The sequence below is a fragment of the Heptranchias perlo genome, chromosome 42, assembly GCF_035084215.1.
Source record: "Heptranchias perlo isolate sHepPer1 chromosome 42, sHepPer1.hap1, whole genome shotgun sequence".
Lineage (NCBI taxonomy): Eukaryota > Metazoa > Chordata > Chondrichthyes > Hexanchiformes > Hexanchidae > Heptranchias > Heptranchias perlo.
Window position 1 is genome coordinate 12690703 of NC_090366.1, and position 21094 is coordinate 12711796.

General features: G+C 50.5%; 1 protein-coding gene across 2 annotated transcripts; it reads right to left on the reverse strand.

Annotated features, from left to right (window-relative positions):
* Positions 1–5201: 5201 nt before the first annotated feature.
* Positions 5202–17157, reverse strand: LOC137306298 (fish-egg lectin-like). Of its 2 annotated transcripts, none has more exons than XM_067975464.1 (5): positions 16877–17157; positions 14866–14972; positions 11449–11676; positions 9204–9546; positions 5202–6318 (listed from the first exon to the last, which is right to left on the reverse strand). In XM_067975464.1, the coding sequence occupies exons 2-5, from the start codon at positions 14912–14914 to the stop codon at positions 6162–6164; spliced, it is 777 nt and encodes a 258-aa protein (XP_067831565.1). In that variant the 5' UTR covers positions 14915–14972; positions 16877–17157; the 3' UTR covers positions 5202–6161. The 2 variants fall into 2 exon arrangements, with proteins under 2 accessions (XP_067831565.1, XP_067831566.1); XM_067975465.1 differs by having other exon boundaries at positions 14866–14999.
* Between the last annotated feature and the right edge of the window lie 3937 nt (positions 17158–21094).

Consider the following 21094-nt stretch of genomic DNA (forward strand, 5'->3'; position numbering starts at 1 on the left):
CTTCATTGGCAGTAAAGCACTCCGTGACGTCATGAGATCTTGAAAGACGCTATATCCTTAAGTCCCACTGCCACTCTTCAATCTCCTGCACGCATGCAGGAAATGAGAGGTGAACGGCTGCTGTATATCCGCACACTCATGAAAGGGAGATTATTTCTTTATTAATCTGCGTTAATGATGCTGGATACATTAATTAACTTTCCCGAGCCTTTCGCACATCAAGGACGTGGGGTCTGACGGGTGAATGTGTTAATTATATTCGAGGATTACATTGCAAGAAAATATTGTGAGGATTTTTATGCTTAGCAATAAAGGGAGTGCGAGTGCAACAGGATGGAGCCTGAGAATGAGGAGAGGCAATAAAGACTAAATGGTGCAATTTTAAAGGGGATGTGGGAATCTGGGGGTGTACGTACACAAATCTTTGAAGGTGGCAGGACAAGTCGATAAGGTTGTTAAAAAAGCATAGGGGATCCTGGCCTTTATAAATAGAGGCGTAGAGTACAAAAGCAAGGAAGTCATGCCAAACCTTTACAGATCACTGGTTAGGCCTCAGCTGGAGTATTGTGTCCAATTCTGGGCACCGCACTTTAGGAAGGATGTCAAGGCCTTGGAGAGGGTGCGGAGGAGATTTACCAGAATGGTCCCAGGGATGAGGGACTTCAGTTATCGTGGAGAGACTGGAGAAGCTGGGATTGTTCTCCTTAGAACAGAGAAGGTTAAGGGGAGATTTAATCGAGGTGTTCAAGATGATGAGGGGCTTTGATAGACTAAATAAGGAGAAACTGTTACCAGCGGCAGGAGGGTCGGTAACCAGAGGTAATCGGCAAAAAGAACCAGAGGGGGAGATGAGGAGAATTTTTTTTAACGCAGCGAGTTGTTCTGATCTGGAATGCGCTGCCTGAAAGGGCGGTGGAAGTAGATTCAATAATAACTTTCAAAAGGGAATGGGATAAATACTTGAAGGGGAAAAATTTGTAGGGCAATGGGGAAAGAGCAGGGGGGAAGTGGGACTAATTGGATAGCTCTCTCAAAGAGCTGGCACAGGCACAATGGGCCGAATGGCCTCCTTCTGTGCTGTATGTTTCTTTGACTATGAATTTATCATCTCGGGGGTGTCAAGCCTTCACCCAGTGGCCGTGGAAGCACGCAATATTTTTCTGTCCCCCACAGCTTTACCTAGCCCAGGGTCGCTGACCTAAATGTGGGGCTCCAGCCGGCTGACCCAGCTGAGAATGGTTAATGCAGCACAGGCCACAGAATGACCTTGGGATACCTCCAGGAGCACATGCCCCAGCACCATCTACTCACTGAGACACTGGGACGCTCGGTATCTTGACCTAAATGACCCTGAGCTGAGCTTCTGACCCCATCTCCGCTCCATCACCAAGACCGCCTACTTCCACCTCCGTAATATCGTCCGTCTCCGCCCCTGCCTCGGCTCATCAACTTCTGAAACCCTCATCCCCGTTACCCTCTTACCTCCAGACTCGACCGTTCCAATGCTCTCCTGACCGGTCTCCCATCTTCCACCCTCCGTAAACTTGAGCTCACCCAAAACTCTGCTCCCCCCGTATCCTAACTCGCACCAAGTCCCGCTCACCCACTGTCCCCCTGTGCTCGCTGACCTCCATTGGCTCCCAGTCTAGCAATGCCTCAATTTTAAAATTCTCCATCCTTGTTTTCAAATCCCTCCATGGCCTCCTCGCCCTCCCTCCCTATCTCTGTAACCTCCTCCAGCCGCTACGACCCTCCGAGATCTCTGCGCTCCTCCAATTCTGGCCTCTTGCGCATCCCCCGATTTCCATCGCTCCACCATTGACGGCCGTGCCTTCAGCTGCCTGGGCCCTAAGCTCTGGAATTCCCTCCCTAAACCTCTCCGCCTCTCTCTCTCCTCCTTTAAGAAGCTCCTTAAAACCTCCCTCTTTCACCAAGCTTTTGGTCACCTGTCCTAATATCTCCTTATGTGGCTCGGTGTCAAATTTTGTTTGATAATCGCTCCTGTGAAGCGTCTTGGGATGTTTTACTACGTTAAAGGCGCTATATAAATGCAAGTTGCTGTTGTTGTAATTCCATGAACTACGGATAAATGGGCATTTTTGCAATGTTTTCCATCTGCATTCTATATTCAACTGAGATTTTAAGCTTGGATCAGGTTAGGCTATTTTTTTTCTCAACACCAAGGTCGAAAAGAGGAAAAGGGAGGAGTCAGGGCTTCTTCGACAGCATCTCCCAAATCGTCGACCAGCACGAGCCAGAGAGCGTTCTCTGTATCTCACCCGTGCTGTACCTGCCCTGGGAGTGTTTGATGGGACAGTGTAGAGGGAGCTTTACTCTGTATCTGACCCTGTACCTGCCCTGGGAGTGTTTGACGGGACAGTGTAGAGGGAGCTTTACTCTGTATCTAACCCGTGCTGTCCCTGTCCTGAGCACAAAATTTGACACAAAACAATTAAACTACTTCTGTAGAATTGGCCATTTTAAAATAAAATAATTTGCTTAATATTCTCGAAAGCCCAGTTGAACATCAATGTTTTATTACAACTAAGATACAATTTTGGCACTGGCTGCCTGCTCAGATTATTAGCATAAAAATTAAATTGGCTTTCAGTATCTAGTTCAGAATTTACTGCTGTTAATATAAGCTCTAACAGACGGTGCGGAGAAGATTTACTAGAACGATGCCAGGGATGAGGGACTTCAGTTATGTGGAGAGACTGGAGAAGCTGGGATTGTTCTCCTTAGAGCAGAGAAGGTTGAGAGGAGATTTAATCGAGGTGTTCAAAATCATGAGGGGTTTTGATAGAGTAGCTGGAGAGAAACTGTTTCCAGTGGCAGGAGGGTCGGTAACCAGAGGACACAGATTGAAGATAATTGGCAAAAGAACCAGAGGGGGAGATGAGGAGAATGTTTTTTACGCAGCGAGTTGTTCTGATCTGGAATGCGCTGCCTGAAAGGGCGGTGGAAGCAGATTCAATAATAACTTTCAAAAGGGGAATCGGATAAATACTGGAAGGGGAGAAATTTGCAGGGCTACGGGGGGAAAGAGCAGGGGGGGAAGTGGGACTAATGGGACAGCTCTTTCAAAGAGCCGGCACAGGCACGATGGGCCGAACGGCCTCCTTCTGTGCTGTACGATTCTGTGATTCTATGTTAATTTTTTTTTGTTTCATTATTCATTCTGGGGATGTGGGCGTCGCTGGCAAGGCTGGCATTTATTGCCCATCTCCTAGATGCCCCCTGAGAAGGTGGTGGTGAGCCACCTCCTCGAACCGCTGGTTTGATACAACTGAGTGGTTTGCTCGGCCAACTTCAGAGGGCAGTTAAGAGTCAACCGCGTTGGTTGTGGGGACTGGAGTCACATGTAGGCCCGGACCGGGTAAGGACGGCCGGTTTCCTTCCCTGAAGGGGCACTCGTGAACCAGTTGGGTTTTTAACGACAATCCGACAGCGTCAAGGTCACTTGTACTGAGGCCAGCACTTTTTTTTTTGTTCACTTTTGAAAGGAATTGCACGGAGGGATTTTGAACTCAGGTTCCACTACTGGATTATCACTGCAGTAAACACGCCCCCGCTACGCTGCCGTACCCGTCCTCTGCTATGCCCCCCGGGGTGAGGCTGCCCGTTGGGTACAGCGTGCCAAGAGAACGGGGCACCAGACCCGTCTGATCTTGTGCCTGAGGCAACACAACCGCACCCCGGCCTTGATCGAATATGGCGGCCAGGGCCCGTCCTTCGCGGAATGTCCGCCGGCCGCCATGTTGGACGCTCTGGCGCCTGTTTCAGGCCTGCAAAAGGGACAATTTCTAGTCCGTGGTTTTGATGCTGTTGAACGAAGGCACAACGTTGGAGTGAACCCAAGAGAACGGGCATTGGCCATTCTTGGTTGTTCAGTGCCCTCTGCTGGTGGAATCTGTTGGGCACGACTCCCGAATCTTCTTTCCCCAAGAACAAATCTGAAATGAAACCGGGTCAGGCTGGAATAACGCAGAACGACCGGGATCTTGGAAGTGTGGGGTGTGCCGGCCCCTTTAAGAAGACCGAACAAGGCAAACCTAAGGGGAGGGGGAAACAGGAGCAATAAGTGAGGAAATCGGGATTGCCGCCTCTCGTCACGACGATGAGACGTTAAACCGAGGGGCCCCCCACCCCGTCTGCCCCTCTCGGGTGGGGGCGTAAAAGATCCCCACGGCCACTATTTCGAAGAATTGCAGGGGGGGAGTTCTCCCCGGTGTGCTGGGACCGATATTTATCCCTCAACCAACACCACTTAAAAAAAAACAGATGATCTGGTCATTTATCACATTGCTGTTTGTGGGATCTTGCTGTGCGCGAATTGGCTGCCGCGTTCCTTACATTACGACAGCGGCTAGAATTTGAAAAATCGACTGTAAAGTGCTTTGGGACATCCTGAGATTATGAAAGGCGCTATATAAATGCAAGTCTTTCTTTCTTCCAGTATGACAGCGCAGAGATGAGCCATCCAGTATAAAATAGGCCATTCGTCCCATCGTGTCTGTGCTGGCTCTTTGCTAGAGCAATGACAAACTAATTCCCCCTGCCCCGCTCTCTCCCCATAACCCTGTATCTCCCCCTGCATCAAAATATTGACCCCATTCTCCCTTAATAGACACAAAATATTACACGCTCCAGCAACCCTCCATGTCAAGTAATTTCTCTGAACCGCTCTCTTCATGCTCTCTCAGTGACAATTTTAAACCAATGAACCCTCGTCACTGACTCCTCAGCCAGGGTAAACAGTCTTTGCCTATTCACTGTATCTTTATAATTTAAAAAAAACTCGATTAAATCCCCTCTTAGCCTGCTCTGAAATAGTCCCAGTATCTCAAGTTTCTCCTCGTGACTGTCGTTGCCCATCCTTGGCAAATTGGTGTGTCAGGGGTACTGTGCTACCATTCCTTGACTTAATTTCATGGGCTTTGTGTTGGAAATTACATCGAATTTTACAGTGCAGAAACAGGCCATTCGGCCCAACTGGTCTATCCCGGTGTTTATGCTCCACACGAGCCTCCTCCCTCCCTACTTCATCTCACCCTATCAGCATATCCTTCTATTCCTTTCTCCCTCATGTGTTTATCCAGCTTCCCCTTAAATCCATCTCCACTATTCACCTCAACTACTCCTTGTGGGAGCGAGTTCCACATTCTCACCACTCTCTGGGTAAAGAAGTTTCTCCTGAATTCCCGATTGGATTTATTAGTGACTATCTTATATTTATGGCCCCCTAGTTCTGGTCTCCCCCACAAGTGGAAACATCTTCTCTACGTCTACCCTATCAACATCAACCTGCATTTATATAGCACCCTTAACGTAGTAAAACGTCCCAAGACGCTTCACAGGAGCGATTATCAAACAAAATTTGACGCCGAGACGCATAAGGAGATATTAGGACAGGTGACCAAAAGCTTGGTCAAAGTTTTTAAGGAGCGTCTTAAAGGAGGAGAGAGAGGCGGAGAGGTTTAGGGAGGGAATTCCAGAGCTTAGGATCTAGGCAGCTGAAGGCACGGCCGCCAATGGTGGAGCGATTAAAATCGGGGGATGCGCAAGAGGCCAGAATTGGAGGGGCGCAGAGATCTCGGAGGGTTGTAGGGGGCTGGAGGAGGTCACAGGGAGGGGGGGGCGAGGAGGGATTTGTAAACAAGGATGAGAATTTTTAAATCGAGGCGTTGCAGGACCGGGAGCCGATGTCGGTCAGCGAGCACAGGGGGGTGATGGGAGAACGGGACTCGGTGCGAGTTAGGATACGGGGGGGAGCAGAGTTTTGGATGAGTTGGAGTTTATGGATGGCGGGAGGCCAGCCAGGAGAGCATTGGAAGAGTCGAGTCTGGAGATAACAATTTTAAAGACCTCTGTCAGGTCACCTCTCAGTCTTCTCATTTCGAGAGAAAAGAGCCCCAGCCTGTTCCTGACAGTTATAACTTCTCAGTTCTGGTATCATGTAAAGGAGGCAGCCTCTGATGTTGGGAGTGATTATGTCCTGTTTTATTGGTTTCCAAGTTACAAAACAGTTCACGCTTTCCCATGTCCGTGGGGAGAATAATCACGGCGATTTGCAGAGACGAAGTCCGGAGGTGTCTCAACTCGCTGACGCTACGATGCCTCTTCCCGTTCGCCCGGAGACGGGGGCCGGGTGATTGGAGTCAGAAGATGTCCTCGCTCGAACACCGGACAATTTTCGCCTCGTCTGTGACCAGCCACAGCTGCCCGAGGTCCCAGGAAACATGTTTGAAACGTAGGTTCCCGATTTGGATCTTGGTCCAGCCCCACCCTGTGGGTTTATCGCTCGTCACACCTTTCCTGTTTGGGGGGGACGGAGGGAAGGGGGAGAATGAAGGACAATGTGAGAGTCAAACTTAATTCTGACATCGCGCTTGTCTGTAACCTCCTCCAGACCCTACAACCCTCCGAGATCTCTGCGCTCCTCCAATTCTGGCCTCTTGCGCATCCCCCCGATTTCCATCGCTCCACCATTGGCGGCCGTGCCTTCAGCTGCCTGGGCCCTAAGCTCTGGAATTCCCTCCCTAAACCTCTCCGCCTCTCTCTCTCCTCCTTTAAGACGCTCCTTAAAACCTACCTCTTTGACCAAGCTTTTTGTCACCTGTCTTAATATCTCCTGATGTGGCTCGGTGTTAAATTTTGTTTGATAATCGCTCCTGTGGAGAGCCTTGGGATGTTTTACTATGTTAAAGGCGCTATATAAATGCAGGTTGGTGCTGTAGAGCCACCTAGGGCTCACTCATTCGGTCATTCTTTTCGCATCAGCCTAGATGGTGAGTATCAGCAGGATATTCAGCAACATAGGGCATCACAGCTGACCCCGAATGTCTGTCACTTATTTTCCTCCCTTTCTTTACCAATGGCTCTAATATTAAGAAGATAAGAAATAGGAGCAGGAGTAGGCCATTCGGCCCCTCGAGCCTGCTCCGCCATTCAATAAGATCATGGCTGATCTTCGACCTCAACTCCACTTTCCTGCCTGATCCCCATATCCCTTGATTCCCTCAGTGTCCAAAAATCTATCCATCTCAGCCTTGAATATACTCAACGACTGAGCATCCACAGCCCTCTGGGGTAGAGAATTCCAAAGATTCACAACCCTCTGAGTGAAGAAATTCTTCCTCATCTCAGTCTTAAATGGCCGATCCCTTATCCTGAGACTATGCCCCCTAGTTCTAGACTCTCCAGGCAGGGGAATCAACCTCTCAGCATCTGCCCTGTCAAGCCCCCTCAGAATCTGAGATGTTTCAATTAGATCACCTCTCATTCTTCTAAACTCCAGAGAGTATAGGCCCATTCTACTCAACCTCTCCTCATAGGACAACCCTCTCATCCCAGGAATCAATCTAGTGAACCTTCGTTGCACCGCCTCTAAGGCAAGTATATCCTTCCTCAGATAAGGAGACCAAAACTGTGCGCAGTACTCAGGGTGAGGTCTCACCAAAGCCCTGTACAATTGTAGTAAGACTTCCTTACTCTTGTACTCCAACCCCCTTGCAATAAAGGCCAACACGCCATTTGCCTTCCTAATTACTTGCTGTACCTGCACGCTATCTTTTTGTGTTTCTTGTATGAGGACATCCAAGTCTCTCTGAACACATTTAATAATTTCTCACCATTTAAAAAATATTCTGTTTTTCTATTCTAGTCCCTATTTCCCAGGGTATTGTCCTTCTCCATATCACACACTCCCCAGCACCCCAAATAAGTAGCCATTCTTCATGCCTAGACAGCGAACATCAGACTATTCGACTACAGCTAGCATCACAGCTCAGCCCAGTCCTGTCCTTACAGTGCACTCCCAGTATGGGTCACTGTAGAGTGATTAGGAGGCAGGAACCCTTTCCCCTCACCCCTGAGACCCAGTCCAGGATCTTTGAATCCCAATACCCCACAATTATCCCTTCATTACCTCACCACTTCCGATCTCTGTAAACCCCGTTCAACTTCGATAACCTCCCCCCGGCCACCCCAAACTCTCCACATACATAAATCTTTTAAGGTGGCAGGACAAGTTGAGAAGGCTGTTGAAAAAGCATACATGATCCTGGGCTCTACAAATAGAGTCATAGGGTACAAAACAAGGGAGTTATACTAAACCCTTTATAAATCACTGGTTAGGCCTCAGCTGGAGTATTGTGGCCAATTCTGGGCACCGCACTTTAGGAAGGACGTCAAGGCCTTGGAGAGGGTGCGGAGGAGATTTACCAGAATGGTCCCAGGGATGAGGGACTTCAGTTATGTGGAGAGACTGGAGAAGCTGGGATTGTTCTCCTCAGAGCAGAGAAGGTTAAGGGGAGATTTAATCGAGGTGTTCAAAATCATGAAGGGTTTTGACAGAGTAAATAAGGAGAAACTGTTTCCAGTGGCAGGAGGGTCGGTAACCAGAGGACACAGATTGAAGATAATTGGCAAAAGAACCAGAGGGGGAGATGAGGAGAATGTTTTTTACGCAGCGAGTTGTTCTGATCTGGAATGCGCTGCCTGAAAGGGCGGTGGAAGCAGATTCAATAATAACTTTCAAAAGGGGAATTGGATAAATACTTGAAGGGGAAAAATTTGCAGGGCTACGGGGGAAAGTGCAGGGGGGAGTGGGACTAATCGGATAGCTCTTTCAAAGAGCCAGCACAGGCACGATGGGCCGAATGGCCTCCTTCTCTGCTGGATGATTCTACGATTCTAAGAGCCGGTGATTTTGGAGACGGAGCGGAATCAGGAAAGGCTGAACAGGCTGGGGCTCTTTTCTCTGGAAAAAGAGAAGGCTGAGGGGTGACCTGGTCGAGGTCTTTAAGATTATGAAGGGGTTCGATAGGGTAGACGTAGAGAAGATGTCTCCACTTGTGGGGGAGACCAGAACTAGGGGGCCATAAATATGAGATAGTCACTAATAAATCCAATCGGGAATTCAGGAGAAACTTCTTTACCCAGAGAGTGGTGAGAATGTGGAACTCGCTCCCACAAGGAGTAGTTGAGGTGAATAGTGTAGATGGATTTAAGGGGAAGCTGGATAAACACATGAGGGAGAAAGGAATAGAAGGATATGCTGATAGGGTGAGATGAAGTAGGGAGGGAGGAGGCTCGTGTGGAGCATAAACACAGGGATAGACCAGTTGGGCCGAATGGCCTTTTCCTGTGCTGTACATTCGATGGCGGCAACGAATTATCATCGAGAGAGGGAGTTTTACCTCATGTAGAGCTGTTTGGTGGAGCTGATGCCGAACACCCGCCCGTCACCTCCGACCTCAATCATCTGGAACTTTCCGAAAATGCGAGTCCAGCCCGTGCCGATGCAGTTGGTCGGGTTGACGTTGACTCGGAAATACACGTCCTTCGCCAGTGTGACCCCCCAGCAACCCTGGGGCCCGCAGGAGTAATACTTCATGCGACTCCCAACGCTACTGAAGGAGGGAGTGCTGTTTTGGACGGCGTTGACCATTTCCTGTTTGTTGAGACACAGCGTGGCTCCAAACTGGTCAACACCGGCCACAAACTGGTCCCCACCAGCATCGATCTGCATGAGATGACTGCCTGAAAAGACAAGGCATCAGAATTAATGACTGTCCATCCTATCTCCCCGGCCGCAACCTCGATTTGACCCTGAGGTGAGCTTCCGACCAAATCTCCGCTCCATCACCAAGACCCCCGACTTCCACCTCCGTGGCATCGCCCGTCTCCGTCCCCCTGCCTCAGCTCACCTGCTGCTGAAACCCTCGTCCGTGCCTTTGTTATCTCCAGACTTGACTATTCCAATTCTCTCCCTGGCCGGCCTCCCATCTCCCACCCTCCGTAAACATCAGCTCATCCAAAACTCCTGATGCCCCCCCCCGTATCCTAACTCGCACCGAGTCCCGTTCACCCATCACCCCCCTGTGCTCGCTGACCCACATTGGCTCCCGGTCCGGGAACGCCTCGATTTTAAAATTCTCATCCTTGTGTTCAAATCCCCCCCATGGCCTCTTCGCCCACCCCCCTCTCTATCTCTGTAACCTCCTCCAGCCCCTACAACCCTCCGAGATCTCTGCGCTCCTCCAATTCTGGCCTCTTGCGCATCCCCCGATTTCCATCGCTCCACCATTGGCGGCCGTGCCTTCAGTCATCTCGGCCCTAAGCTCTGGAATTCCCTCCCTAAGCCTCTCCCTCATGTCTTTTCCCTTTAACCTAACTCTCCCTGCCTCTGTTTGATTGTTCCTCTAAGCTTCGTCTCCAATGCCCTGCCAACAGATCAGTCTAGACGCTTACCATCCTTCTGGTATCTAATTTAAATTTAATTTCACCACTTTATTATCCTTCCTATTTTAAAGTAATATTGAGAATTGATTATTTAATCCATTTAATATTTAAAATCCTTAATCAATTGTTCAGATGTTCTCTCTGAGTTGACGCAATTAACCTTTTTTGACCTTTCCCCATCTCTCGGGGTCGCCAACCCTCCAGGAACTGATGATTAATCCCCAGGACACTGCTACGAGCAAAACCAGGGAGAAAATCATAGAGGCTTTCAACAAAATTGTGTATGATTTTCATGTGCGTTTATTGGAGAATTTTTAACAAAAAGGCTGTTCGACTGGGTGGGGCGGTTCGTGGCAGGAGGTCATGTGATGGAACCTCCAGGAATATGTCCAACCAGAGTTGGCAACCCTGCTCATCTCTGACTTTCTTGCTGCGCCCTCTCCAATGCCCCTAGTGTAGCCTAACTGCATCCAGTAAACCAAGTGCGATGGGCCATGATGTCAGTGGGTCTCTCTCTCTCTCTCTCTTGCCTCTGAGTCAGAAGGTCGTGGGTTCGAGCCCTCGCTCCAGAGACTTGAGCCCCGTAATCCAGGCCGACACTCCCAGCGCCGGTACTGAGGGAGTGCTGCACTGTTGGAGGTGTAAAAAGTCAGACAGCCAGGTGGAAGACTAGAGCCTAATCTTCAGTTGCTTCCAAGTCTCTATTCTCAGAGATCTCCCTTACACCTCATGCACCTCGACATAAGCTCCCTCTTACAAAAGGATACAAGAGAGTCCCCAATTGATACTCACCACCTGAATACAATTAACACACAATTAACAATAAATCACATGGATACTATTAACAGGAGGTGCCGTCTTTCGGATGAGACGGTGAACCGAGGGACCCCCGTCTGCCCCTCTCAGGTGGGACGTCAAAGATCCCACGGCCACTATTTCGAAGAAGAGCAGGTGGGGGGGGGAGTTTCCCCCGGTGTCCTGCGCCAATATTTATCCCTCAACCGACATCACTAAAACAGCCATCGCATTGGCGTTTGTGGGATCTTGCTGTGCACAAATTGGCCGCCGCGTTTCCTACATTACAACAGTGGCCGCACTTCATTGGCTGAAAAGTGATTTGGGACATCCTGCGGTCGTGAAACGCTCGATATAAGTGCAAATGCTTTCTTTGTTTTAACGTGCGGTAAATTCTCGACTTACTGGATATGGCGGTCCACGAACCAGCAATGAGCCGGAAGATGGTCCTTTGCTGGTCGACTCCCCAGATTCCGGCCGATCCCACCGTGACGTGCCTGAGACTGCCGGGGACTTGTATCCAGGAGTCGCCCAGCCTGGTGTAGACGGCCCCTGTATGATTCACTCCAAACACCAGCCCGATTCCAGCATCCAGCTGTTTCAGGGAGCCATCGACGTCTGTACAGCTTGTGGCTGCAGAAACAAAACGCAGCGGTATCAAGCTGGGCGCTGCACGTCCCCACACTCCCAGCAGAATTCCTGTCCTCCCCCCACGTCCCCGCACTCCCAGCAGAATTCCTGTCCTCACTCCAATTCCCCACACTTCCAGCAGAATTCCTGTACTCACTGCATATCCCCACACTCCCAGCAGAATTCCTGTCCTCACTCCCATTCCCCACACTCCCAGCAGAATTCCTGTCCTCACTCCAATTCCCCACACTTCCAGCAGAATTCCTGTCCTCACTCCCATTCCCCACACTTCCAGCAGAATGCCTGTCCTCACTCCAATTCCCCTCACTCCCAGCAGAATTCCTGTCCTCACTCCAATTCCTGACCCTCCCAGCAGAATTCCTGTCCTCACTCCCATTCCCCACACTCCCAGCAGAATTCCTGTCCTCACTCCAATTCCCCACACTTCCAGCAGAATTCCTGTCCTCACTCCCATTCCCCACACTCCCAGCAGAATTCCTGTCCTCACTCCAATTCCCCACACTCCCAGCAGAATGCCTGTCCTCACTCCAATTCCCCTCACTCCCAGCAGAATGCCTGTCCTCACTCCAATTCCTGACCCTCCAAGCAGAATTCCTGTCCTCACTCCAATTCCCCACACTTCCAGCAAATTTCCTGTCCTCACTCCAAATCCCCACACTCCCAGCAGAATTCCTGTCCTCACTCCAAATCCCCACACTCCCAGCAGAATTCCAGTCCTCGCCCACATCCCCACAATCCCAGCAGAATTTCTGTCCTAATTCCATATTCCCACACTCCCAGCGGCATTCCTGCCCTGACTCCATATTCCCACAGAACCAGCAGAATTCCTGTCCTAACTTCATATTCCCACACTCCCAGCAGAATTCCTGTACTAACTCCGTATTCCCACGCATCCTCTCGAGGTCTATAAGAAACGTAACAGGATGGAAAAAGTAAACCCAGGGCTATATTTCCAGACACACTAGGGCGGCAGGTCAGGGGGTCACGGGGTCAGGGTGCAAAGGGCAAGTGTGGGCAGATGACCGGCTTAGGAAAGGTGGCCAATGGAACGGGGCCCCTTTAAGAAGCTGCTGGAGGGTGTAATGGGGAGAGGGTGAGGTTTGTATCCTGGAAGGACGAGCCTTCTCCATCTGAACGTATCTTGTGCGATACTGAATCAACGTCGCGGTTAGTCCACTCCTATGGACAGGCCATAGCCCGGACTTGAGACCATCTCCAAAGAGAAAGGTAGTTGTGGGTGAGGACTGGAATTCTGCTGGGAGTGTGGGGCTTTGGAGTGAGGACAGGAAATTTGCTGGAAGTGTGGGGAATTGGAGTGAGTTCAGGAATTCTGCTGGGAGTGTGGGGAATTGGAGTGAGTACAGGAATTCTGCTGGGAGTGTGGGGATATGCAGTGAGGACAGGAATTCTGCTGGGAGTGTGGGGAATTGGAGTGAGTAGAGGAATTCTGCTGGAAGTGTGGGGAATTGGAGTGAAGACAGGAATTCTGCTGGGAGTGTGGGGAATTGGATTGAGGACAGGAATTCTGCTGGGAGTGTAGAGATATGCAGTGAGGACAGGAATTCTGCTGGGAGTGTGGGGATATGCAGTGAGGACAGGAATTCTGCTGCGTGTGTAGAGATATGCAGTGAGGACAGGAATTCTGCTGGGAGTGTGGGGAATTGGAGTGAGTACAGGAATTCTGCTGGGAGTGTGGGGAATTGGAGTGAGTACAGGAATTCTGCTGGGAGTGTGGGGAATTGCAGTGAGTACAAGAATTCTGCTGGGGGTATGGATAATTGGAATGAGGACAGGAATTCTGCTGGGAGTGTGGGGAATTGCAGTGAGTACAAGAATTCTGCTGGGGGTATGGATAATTGGAATGAGGACAGGAATTCTGCTGGGAGTGTGGGGAATTGCAGTGAGTACAAGAATTCTGCTGGGGGTATGGATAATTGGAATGAGGACAGGAATTCTGCTGGGAGTGTGGTGAATTGGAGTGAGTACAGGAATTCTGCTGGGAGTGTGGGGAATTGGAGTGAGTAGAGGAATTCTGCTGGGAGTGTAGGGAATTGGAGTGAGGACAGGAATTCTGCTGGGAGTATAGGGAATTGGAGTGAAGACAGGAATTCTGCTGGGAGTGTGGGGAATTGGAGTGAGGACAGGAATTCTGCTGGGAGTGTAGAGATATGCAGTGAGTACAGGAATTCTGCTGGGAGTGTGGGGATATGCAGTGAGTACAGGAATTCTGCTGGGAGTGTGGGGAATTGGAGTGAAGACAGGAATTCTGCTGGGAGTGTGGGGAATTGGAGTGAGGACAGGAATTCTGCTGGGAGTGTGGGGAATTGGAGTGAGGACAGGAATTCTGCTGGGAGTGTGGGGATATGCAGTGAGGACAGGAATTCTGCTGCGTGTGTAGAGATATGCAGTGAGGACAGGAATTCTGCTGGGAGTGTGGGGAATTGGAGTGAGTACAGGAATTCTGCTGCGTGTGTAGAGATATGCAGTGAGGACAGGAATTCTGCTGGGAGTGTGGGGATGTGCAGTGAGGACAGGAATTCTGCTGGGAGTGTGGGGATATGCAGTGAGGACAGGAATTCTGCTGGGAGTGTGGGGATGTGCAGTGAGGACAGGAATTCTGCTGGGAGTGTGGGGAATTGGAGTGAGGACAGGAATTCTGCTGGGAGTGTGGGGAATTGGAGTGAGTACAGGAATTCTGCTGGAAGTGTGGGGAATTGGAGTGAGGACAGGAATTCTGCTGGGAGTGTGGGGAATTGGAGTGAGTACAGGAATACTGCTGGGAGTGTGGGGATGTGCAGTGAGGACAGGAATTCTGCTGGGAGTGTGGGGATGTGCAGTGAGGACAGGAATTCTGCTGGGAGTGTGGGGATACGCAGTGAGGACAGGAATACTGCTGGGAGTGCGGGGATACGCAGTGAGGACAGGAATACTGCTGGGAGTGCGGGGATGTGCAGTGAGGACAGGAATTCTGCTGGGAGTGTGGGGATACGCAGTGAGGACAGGAATTCTGCTGGGAGTGTGGGGAATTGGAGCGAGGACAGGAATTCTGAGTGAAGAGCTGGAAGGAAGGAGAAAAGTGCACCAGGAGAGAAGGGGAGAGAGTAAATGGAAAATAAAAGCAAACCCAGGACAGGGGCAGCCTGGACCCAAGAGCAAACACAAACCACTTACCGTAACTGGCTCCAAATACAGACAGGAGCAAAACGATGGAGGCTTTCATTGTTTCCGGTCAATATTTCCAGTGTTGTCTCTATCAAGATTCTTTCAAGGCCCAATCACTAGAGATACGACACACAACAGGAGAACTGTTAGGAAGAAAGAACTTGCATTTATATAGCGCCTTTCACGACCTTTGGGTGTCCCAAAGCGCTGCACAGCCAATGAAGTACTTTTTGAAGTTTTAACGTAAGAAACGCAGCAGCCAATTTGCGCACAGCAAGCTCCCGCAAACAGCAACGTGATAAATGACCGGATCATCTGTTTTTTTGGCGATGTTGGTTAAGGGGTAAATATTGGCCCCAAGACACCGAGGGGAACTCCCCCCTGCTCTTCTTCGAAATAGCGGCCGTGGGATCTTTTGCGGCCACACCCGAGGGGGCAGACGGGGCCTCGGTTTGATGTCTCATCCGAAAGATGCAGTGACGAGAGACAGCAATCCCCGATTTCCTCACTTCCAGGCTGCTAATCAGCCTGCAAATCCTTCCCACGATTCTCCAAGGGAAGAGTGCGAAGATACAAAAACCAACAACCACAAACCCTTAATCAGTCAACTTCCCCCCTTTCCCCCCCTGACTCTCGCTGGGGTAGGGGTACCACAGGGCACTGACCGCCCTCCGGTACCTCGCCCACCTGGGCGTGCTTCACGCACGGGCCTCAGGGCCTCCAGCGGCCCTGCCCCCATTCCCCCCCCTCCCCCCCTCTCTCGGAGCCCACGCAACCTGCCCCGCAAAGCACTCAGTCCCCAGTTCACCCTTCCGTTTCTCACTCGCTTGCTTCGCCCTGGTTGAATTTCCTGGGCCCGGAGGTTTTGGGACAGGGGCCCGTTCTTAGTGCTGTCGCCTCATTGGTGGATGAAATCCGAAACCGGAACATTGATATCCGTTGGTGTCGGCAACTGGGGGTATCTGGGAATCAACGGGAATGGGAATTGAAACTTTATACCTGGCTCCTTAGGCTCCCTGGGAAGCACCTAAGCATCCTAAAGGAAATAAAAATTAGACTACCTTGGCCTAAAATGGGGGTGGGGGCGGACTATTCGACTGTGGGGGGCATCGCGAAACAATGCTAAATCAGCGTACGGCTTAATGCAACGTAGAAATGAACCTTGATTGCTAAGGGGACACGCTTGTATACTTTATATTCATAGAACCATAGAGTGATATAGCACAGAAGGAGGCCATTCGGCCCATCGTGCCCGTGCCGGCTCTTTGAACGAGCGATCCAATTAGTCCCACTGCCTCCCCCCCTGCTCTTTCCCCCAATAGCCCTGAAATTTTTGCCCCTTCGAGTGTTTATCCAATTCCCCTTTTGAAAGTTACTATTGAATCTGCTTCCACCGCCCTTTCAGGCAGCTCGTTCCAGATCAGAACAACTCGCCGCGTAAAATCTTTTCCCTCGTGTCGCCTCTGGATCTTTTGCCAATTATTTTAAACCTGTGTCCTCTGGTTACCGACCCTCCTGCCACTGGAAGCAGTTTCTCCTTATTTACTCTGTCGAAACCCACCTCGTGATTTTGAACGCCTCGTTTTGCAAGTAAAAGTTCTTTGGGGCTTTACTTTGGCTTTGAGCAATGGTGCAAAAACAACAGCTCGATTTGCACCTCTCCCGTTCGTTGTCGGTGAAAATAAAAAAAATCGGGAGGCTTGCAAACCGAGCTATCACTTGTTTCACACCATCGCACAAAGTCAAAACTTAAGTCTCATATTGGTACAATACCATGTCATGTTCTGGTTCACATACCTGCCTCTCGCAAGTTGCCAGCATTGTTAGAGTCCCACCTTGACCCACTAGCCCTTTCACTGATGTCTGGCTAGCAACTTGCTCCTGGTATAGTCTTAGGAGCAGCAGGAGGCCATTCAGCCCCTCGGGCCTGCTCCGCCATTCAATCAGATCATGGCCGATCTTCACCTCGACTCCGTTCACCCCCCTTCGGTCCTGTAATCTTTTATCTTCCCTCACTCACCTTCATTCAAATCCCCCCCCTCTCCGACCTTTCTCCTTTCCTCTCCTGTGCGGCTTCGTCCAGCGTTCTCCTCGTCCCTCTCCCCCGCGATTAAATCCCTTGGATTGCGAATGTGTGCCTTTACTTTGGGCGAGCCGTCCAATTGCTGAGCAGAAGTCCCTCTTCGTAAATCCGTTAAGAGGAGAAGATTAAAATGTTGTAAACAAGCTCCCATGTGTATCGAGCCTTATCTGCACCCAAACGCTTTTGTGCGTGAGAACAGGATTGTTAGGGTTGCTCGGCTAATCATTTTGTGTCAAAGATGAGATTTTTGCAAAGTCCTCGGGGTCAGTGCTCACAAATTCCTCTTTGTGAGTCTCTTACGTGATTTGATACAATTATATAAAGAGTTGCCAGAGATTATAACTGTGCAGTTAAATATTTCTGTTTGAGCTCTGTAACCAAGTGAACTGACGTAGGAACGAGTTTAAGCAAGTCGAACTAAGGAGTGTGCCTTTGATAACTTAAAACGGGAAGGGGTTCCTTTACGAACATGCATCCTAACTCGCTCCGCTTTAGGAATAGGAGGAGGCCATTCAGCCCCTTTATCCTGTTCCGTCATTTGATGGGACAGTGCAGAGGGAGCTTTACTCTGTATCTAACCCCGTGCTGTACCTGCCCTGGGAGTGTTTGATGGGACAGTGTAGAGGGAGCTTTACTCTGTATCTAACCCGTGCTGTACCTGCCCTGGGAGTGTTTGATGGGACAGTGTAGAGGGAGCTTTACTCTGTATCTAACCCCCTGTACCTGCCCTGGGAGTGTTTGATGGGACAGTGTAGAGGGAGCTTTACTCTGTATCTAACCCCCTGTACCTGCGCTGGGAGTGTTTGACGGGACAGTGTAGAGGGAGCTTTACTCTGTATCTAACCCTGTACCTGCCCTGGGAGTGTTTGACGGGACAGTGTAGAGGATCTTAGGAATATAGGAACAGGAGGAGGCCATTCAGCCCCTCGAGCCTGTTCCTCCATTCAATTAGATCATGACTGATCTGTATCTTAACTCCATCTACCCGCCTTGGTTCTGTAACCCTTAATCCCCTCACCCAACAAAAATCCATCAATCTCAGTTTTGAAATTTCCAATTGACCCCCGGCCTCAACAGCTTTTTGGGGGAGGGAGTTCCAGATTCCCACTCCCCTTTGTGTGAGGAAGTGCTTCCCGACATCACCCCTGAACGGCCCGGCTCTAATTTTAAGGTTCTGGACTCCCCCCACCAGAGGAAATAGTTTCTCTCTATCGACCCTATCGAATCCTTTAATCGTCTTAAACCCCTCGATTCGATCACCCCTTAATCTTCTACACTCGAGGGAATACAAGCCCAGTTTGTGCAACCTGTCCTCGTAATTTAACCCTTTTAGCCCCGGTATCATTCTGGTGAATCTGCCCTGCACCCCCTCCAAGGCCAATAAATCCTTCCTGAGGTGCGGTGCCCAGAAATAGACTGGGCTTGTATTCCCTCGAGTGTAGAAGATTAAGGGGTGATCGAATCGAGGGGTTTAAGATGATTAAAGGATTTGATAGGGTCGATAGAGAGAAACTATTTTCTCTGGTGGGGGGAGAGTCCAGAACAAGGGGGCAGAACCTTAAAATTAGAGCCGGGCCGTTCAGGGGTGATGTCGGGAAGCACTTCCTCACACAAAGGGGAGTGGGAATCTGGAACTCTCTCCCCCAAAAAGCTGTTGGGGCCGGGGGTCAATTGGAAATGTCAAAACTGAGATTGAGTTTTGTCGGGTGAGGGGATTAAGGGTTAGGGAACCAAGGCGGATAGATGGAGTTAAGATACAGATCAGCCATGATCTAATTGCATGGCGGAACAGGCTCGAGGGGCTCCTTCTGTTTCTATGCTACCACTGAGTCACGGCTAAGAGAGAGAGAGAGCATTTCAGTCTAACGATGCTGACAACAGGGAACCTGTTAAACATTATTGTAATCTGTCCCAGAGGGCACTATACTTGCTTTGCAGAATCATGCACTTGCATAATGCCCTGCAGTGGTTGAGAGAGAGTCATCTGATACTGAGAATCGTCTTGTGGCAAATTCTGAAGCAGGAAGTAACACACGGAGCTCAACGGCTAGTCAGCAAAACCGAAAGTAGAATTGGGAAGTGGGAGATTTGAAAAGTCTGAGTGAAGTTTCAACTTTGCTGGCTGGAGCTGATAGATTTTCTCAAACTCTGTTCAGGTAAGTGTCTGGACTGATTTGAGTTATAAACTGAAACAAAGCATGTTGACTCCTGGATATTTTGGAGGATAAAAGGTGGCTTTATTAGGGCTGGAACAAGAATGAATTGTGATTTTTTTTTTCATTACCTCAGTAACTACAGATATTGCACATGAGTTACAGAGCAAAGGCTTTCTGCAACGTCAGGGGTAATTGCAAAGGGACTGCAGTGTGTGTGTGTATCTGTGTAGATTTATGTGTGAGTGTGTATATGAGTGTGTGTGGGTGTGTGTCTGTGTGTGTGTGTATGGGTCTGTGGCCCCCATATTACCCAGCGAGACGGGATGGCAGCAGGGGGGGAACGATCGACTGGGCGCACGGGTAACCCGCCCAGTGCAATCCGTCCGTTCCCCCACGGGATCGCGGGTAAATTGAAGCCACTTACCTTGGCTTCCGTTTTCCCGTCGGAATCCTGCGCGGCGGGCGGACTGCGCGCCCGCGTCACGGACTGTCAGCCGGTGGAGCCCTATTTAAAGGGGCAGTCCTCCAAAGGCTGCTCCTGCAGCAAAGAAGCAAAATTATAGAATGGAGCTGCCCAGGGGGGAAGGCTGCTCCCAGATTTAGCGATGCCTCACTCCAGGTCTTACTGGATGGGGTGAGGAGGAGGAGAGGAGGGAGATCTTCTACCCGGCGGACGGGAGGTTGTGGCCTGTCTCTGCCACCAAGATGGCCTGGCTCGAGGTGGCAGAGGAGGTCACCAGCAGCGGCAACGTCTCCCGCACATGGATCCAGTGCTGGAAGTGCTTCAATGACCTAACTGGGTCAGTCAAAGTGAGCACACTTACTCATTCTCCTACACTCCGTCTTCCACATCACGGCCCCCACCCCCCAACTCATTCTGCACTGCCAACACTACTCTATTACATCACTCCTCACACCCACTCAAAGCTCATCCTCAACTTACCTTCACTTCCTCACCTCCCCAGTACTCATCCCACCACTACCACTCACCCCAATCCTCATACAATCTCATGGCTCTGTCTCATACTCACCCTCTGATGTATCTCTTTCACGGTCAGCCTGACCCAACCCAATGCATTCAGCGGTTGGCCAGGTCACCATCCCTCACTCACGCCTCTCTACTTTCTCCCCTTATAGAAGAGAGCCCAGAATGCACGGGAGAGGGCGAAGGCCGGAGGGGGGCCACAACATCAGGTCGTCCTCACAGACGTGGAGCAGGAGGCCCTTGAACTAAGCCGTACCCTCGAGTGCCTGTCCGTCGGGGACGCCGAGACTGCCACCCGACAAACGGCTGGTGACAGAACTTTAACATTCAGCACTCACAATAGCAAACGATGTTAACATGCCTTGCCATCTTCAGCACCTCAACATCTGTCATCATCCTTAATATTGCCTTCTGTTCTCTTACAGGGCCTTCAGCGACCGCCGTGACAGCGGAGGGCGATTCCTCAGAGGACCTGCTGGCCTCTGAGGGGGCACCGTCACATCTGAGCGAGCCATCCACCAGCGCAGATACACACACCTCAGTGGGTCCCAGTCCGTAGTTAGTTGGGGTCGCACATGGTGAGTCACCACACACATGTGAGCTCGAGCAGACACTGGTGGCAGGGGCAGCTGTGGAGAGTCCGAGTCGGTGGGAGCACTCTCTTCTCCAGGCTCTGCTCAGCTGGACACAGATGCTGAACCCTGGGGGCCATCCATGAAAAGGAGAATGATCGAGGGGCAGCAGCACATTTGCGAGGTGCTGGAACAGGTGCCACACGCACTCTGCACAATCGCGCAGAGGATGGAGGAGTCCAACTCCTGCATGAGTGGAATGGTGGCACAGGTACAGGAGGGAATCTCTGAGATACTGTCACAGGGACGTGAGGGCATCTCTGAGATAGTGTCGCGGGTATGTGCGGGAATGTCTGCGATGGAGAGAAGGCTGGCCTCCATCGAGCTTCAAGCACGGCTCACCAATGAGTCCATTGAGGCCCTGACAACGGCCCTTCACACT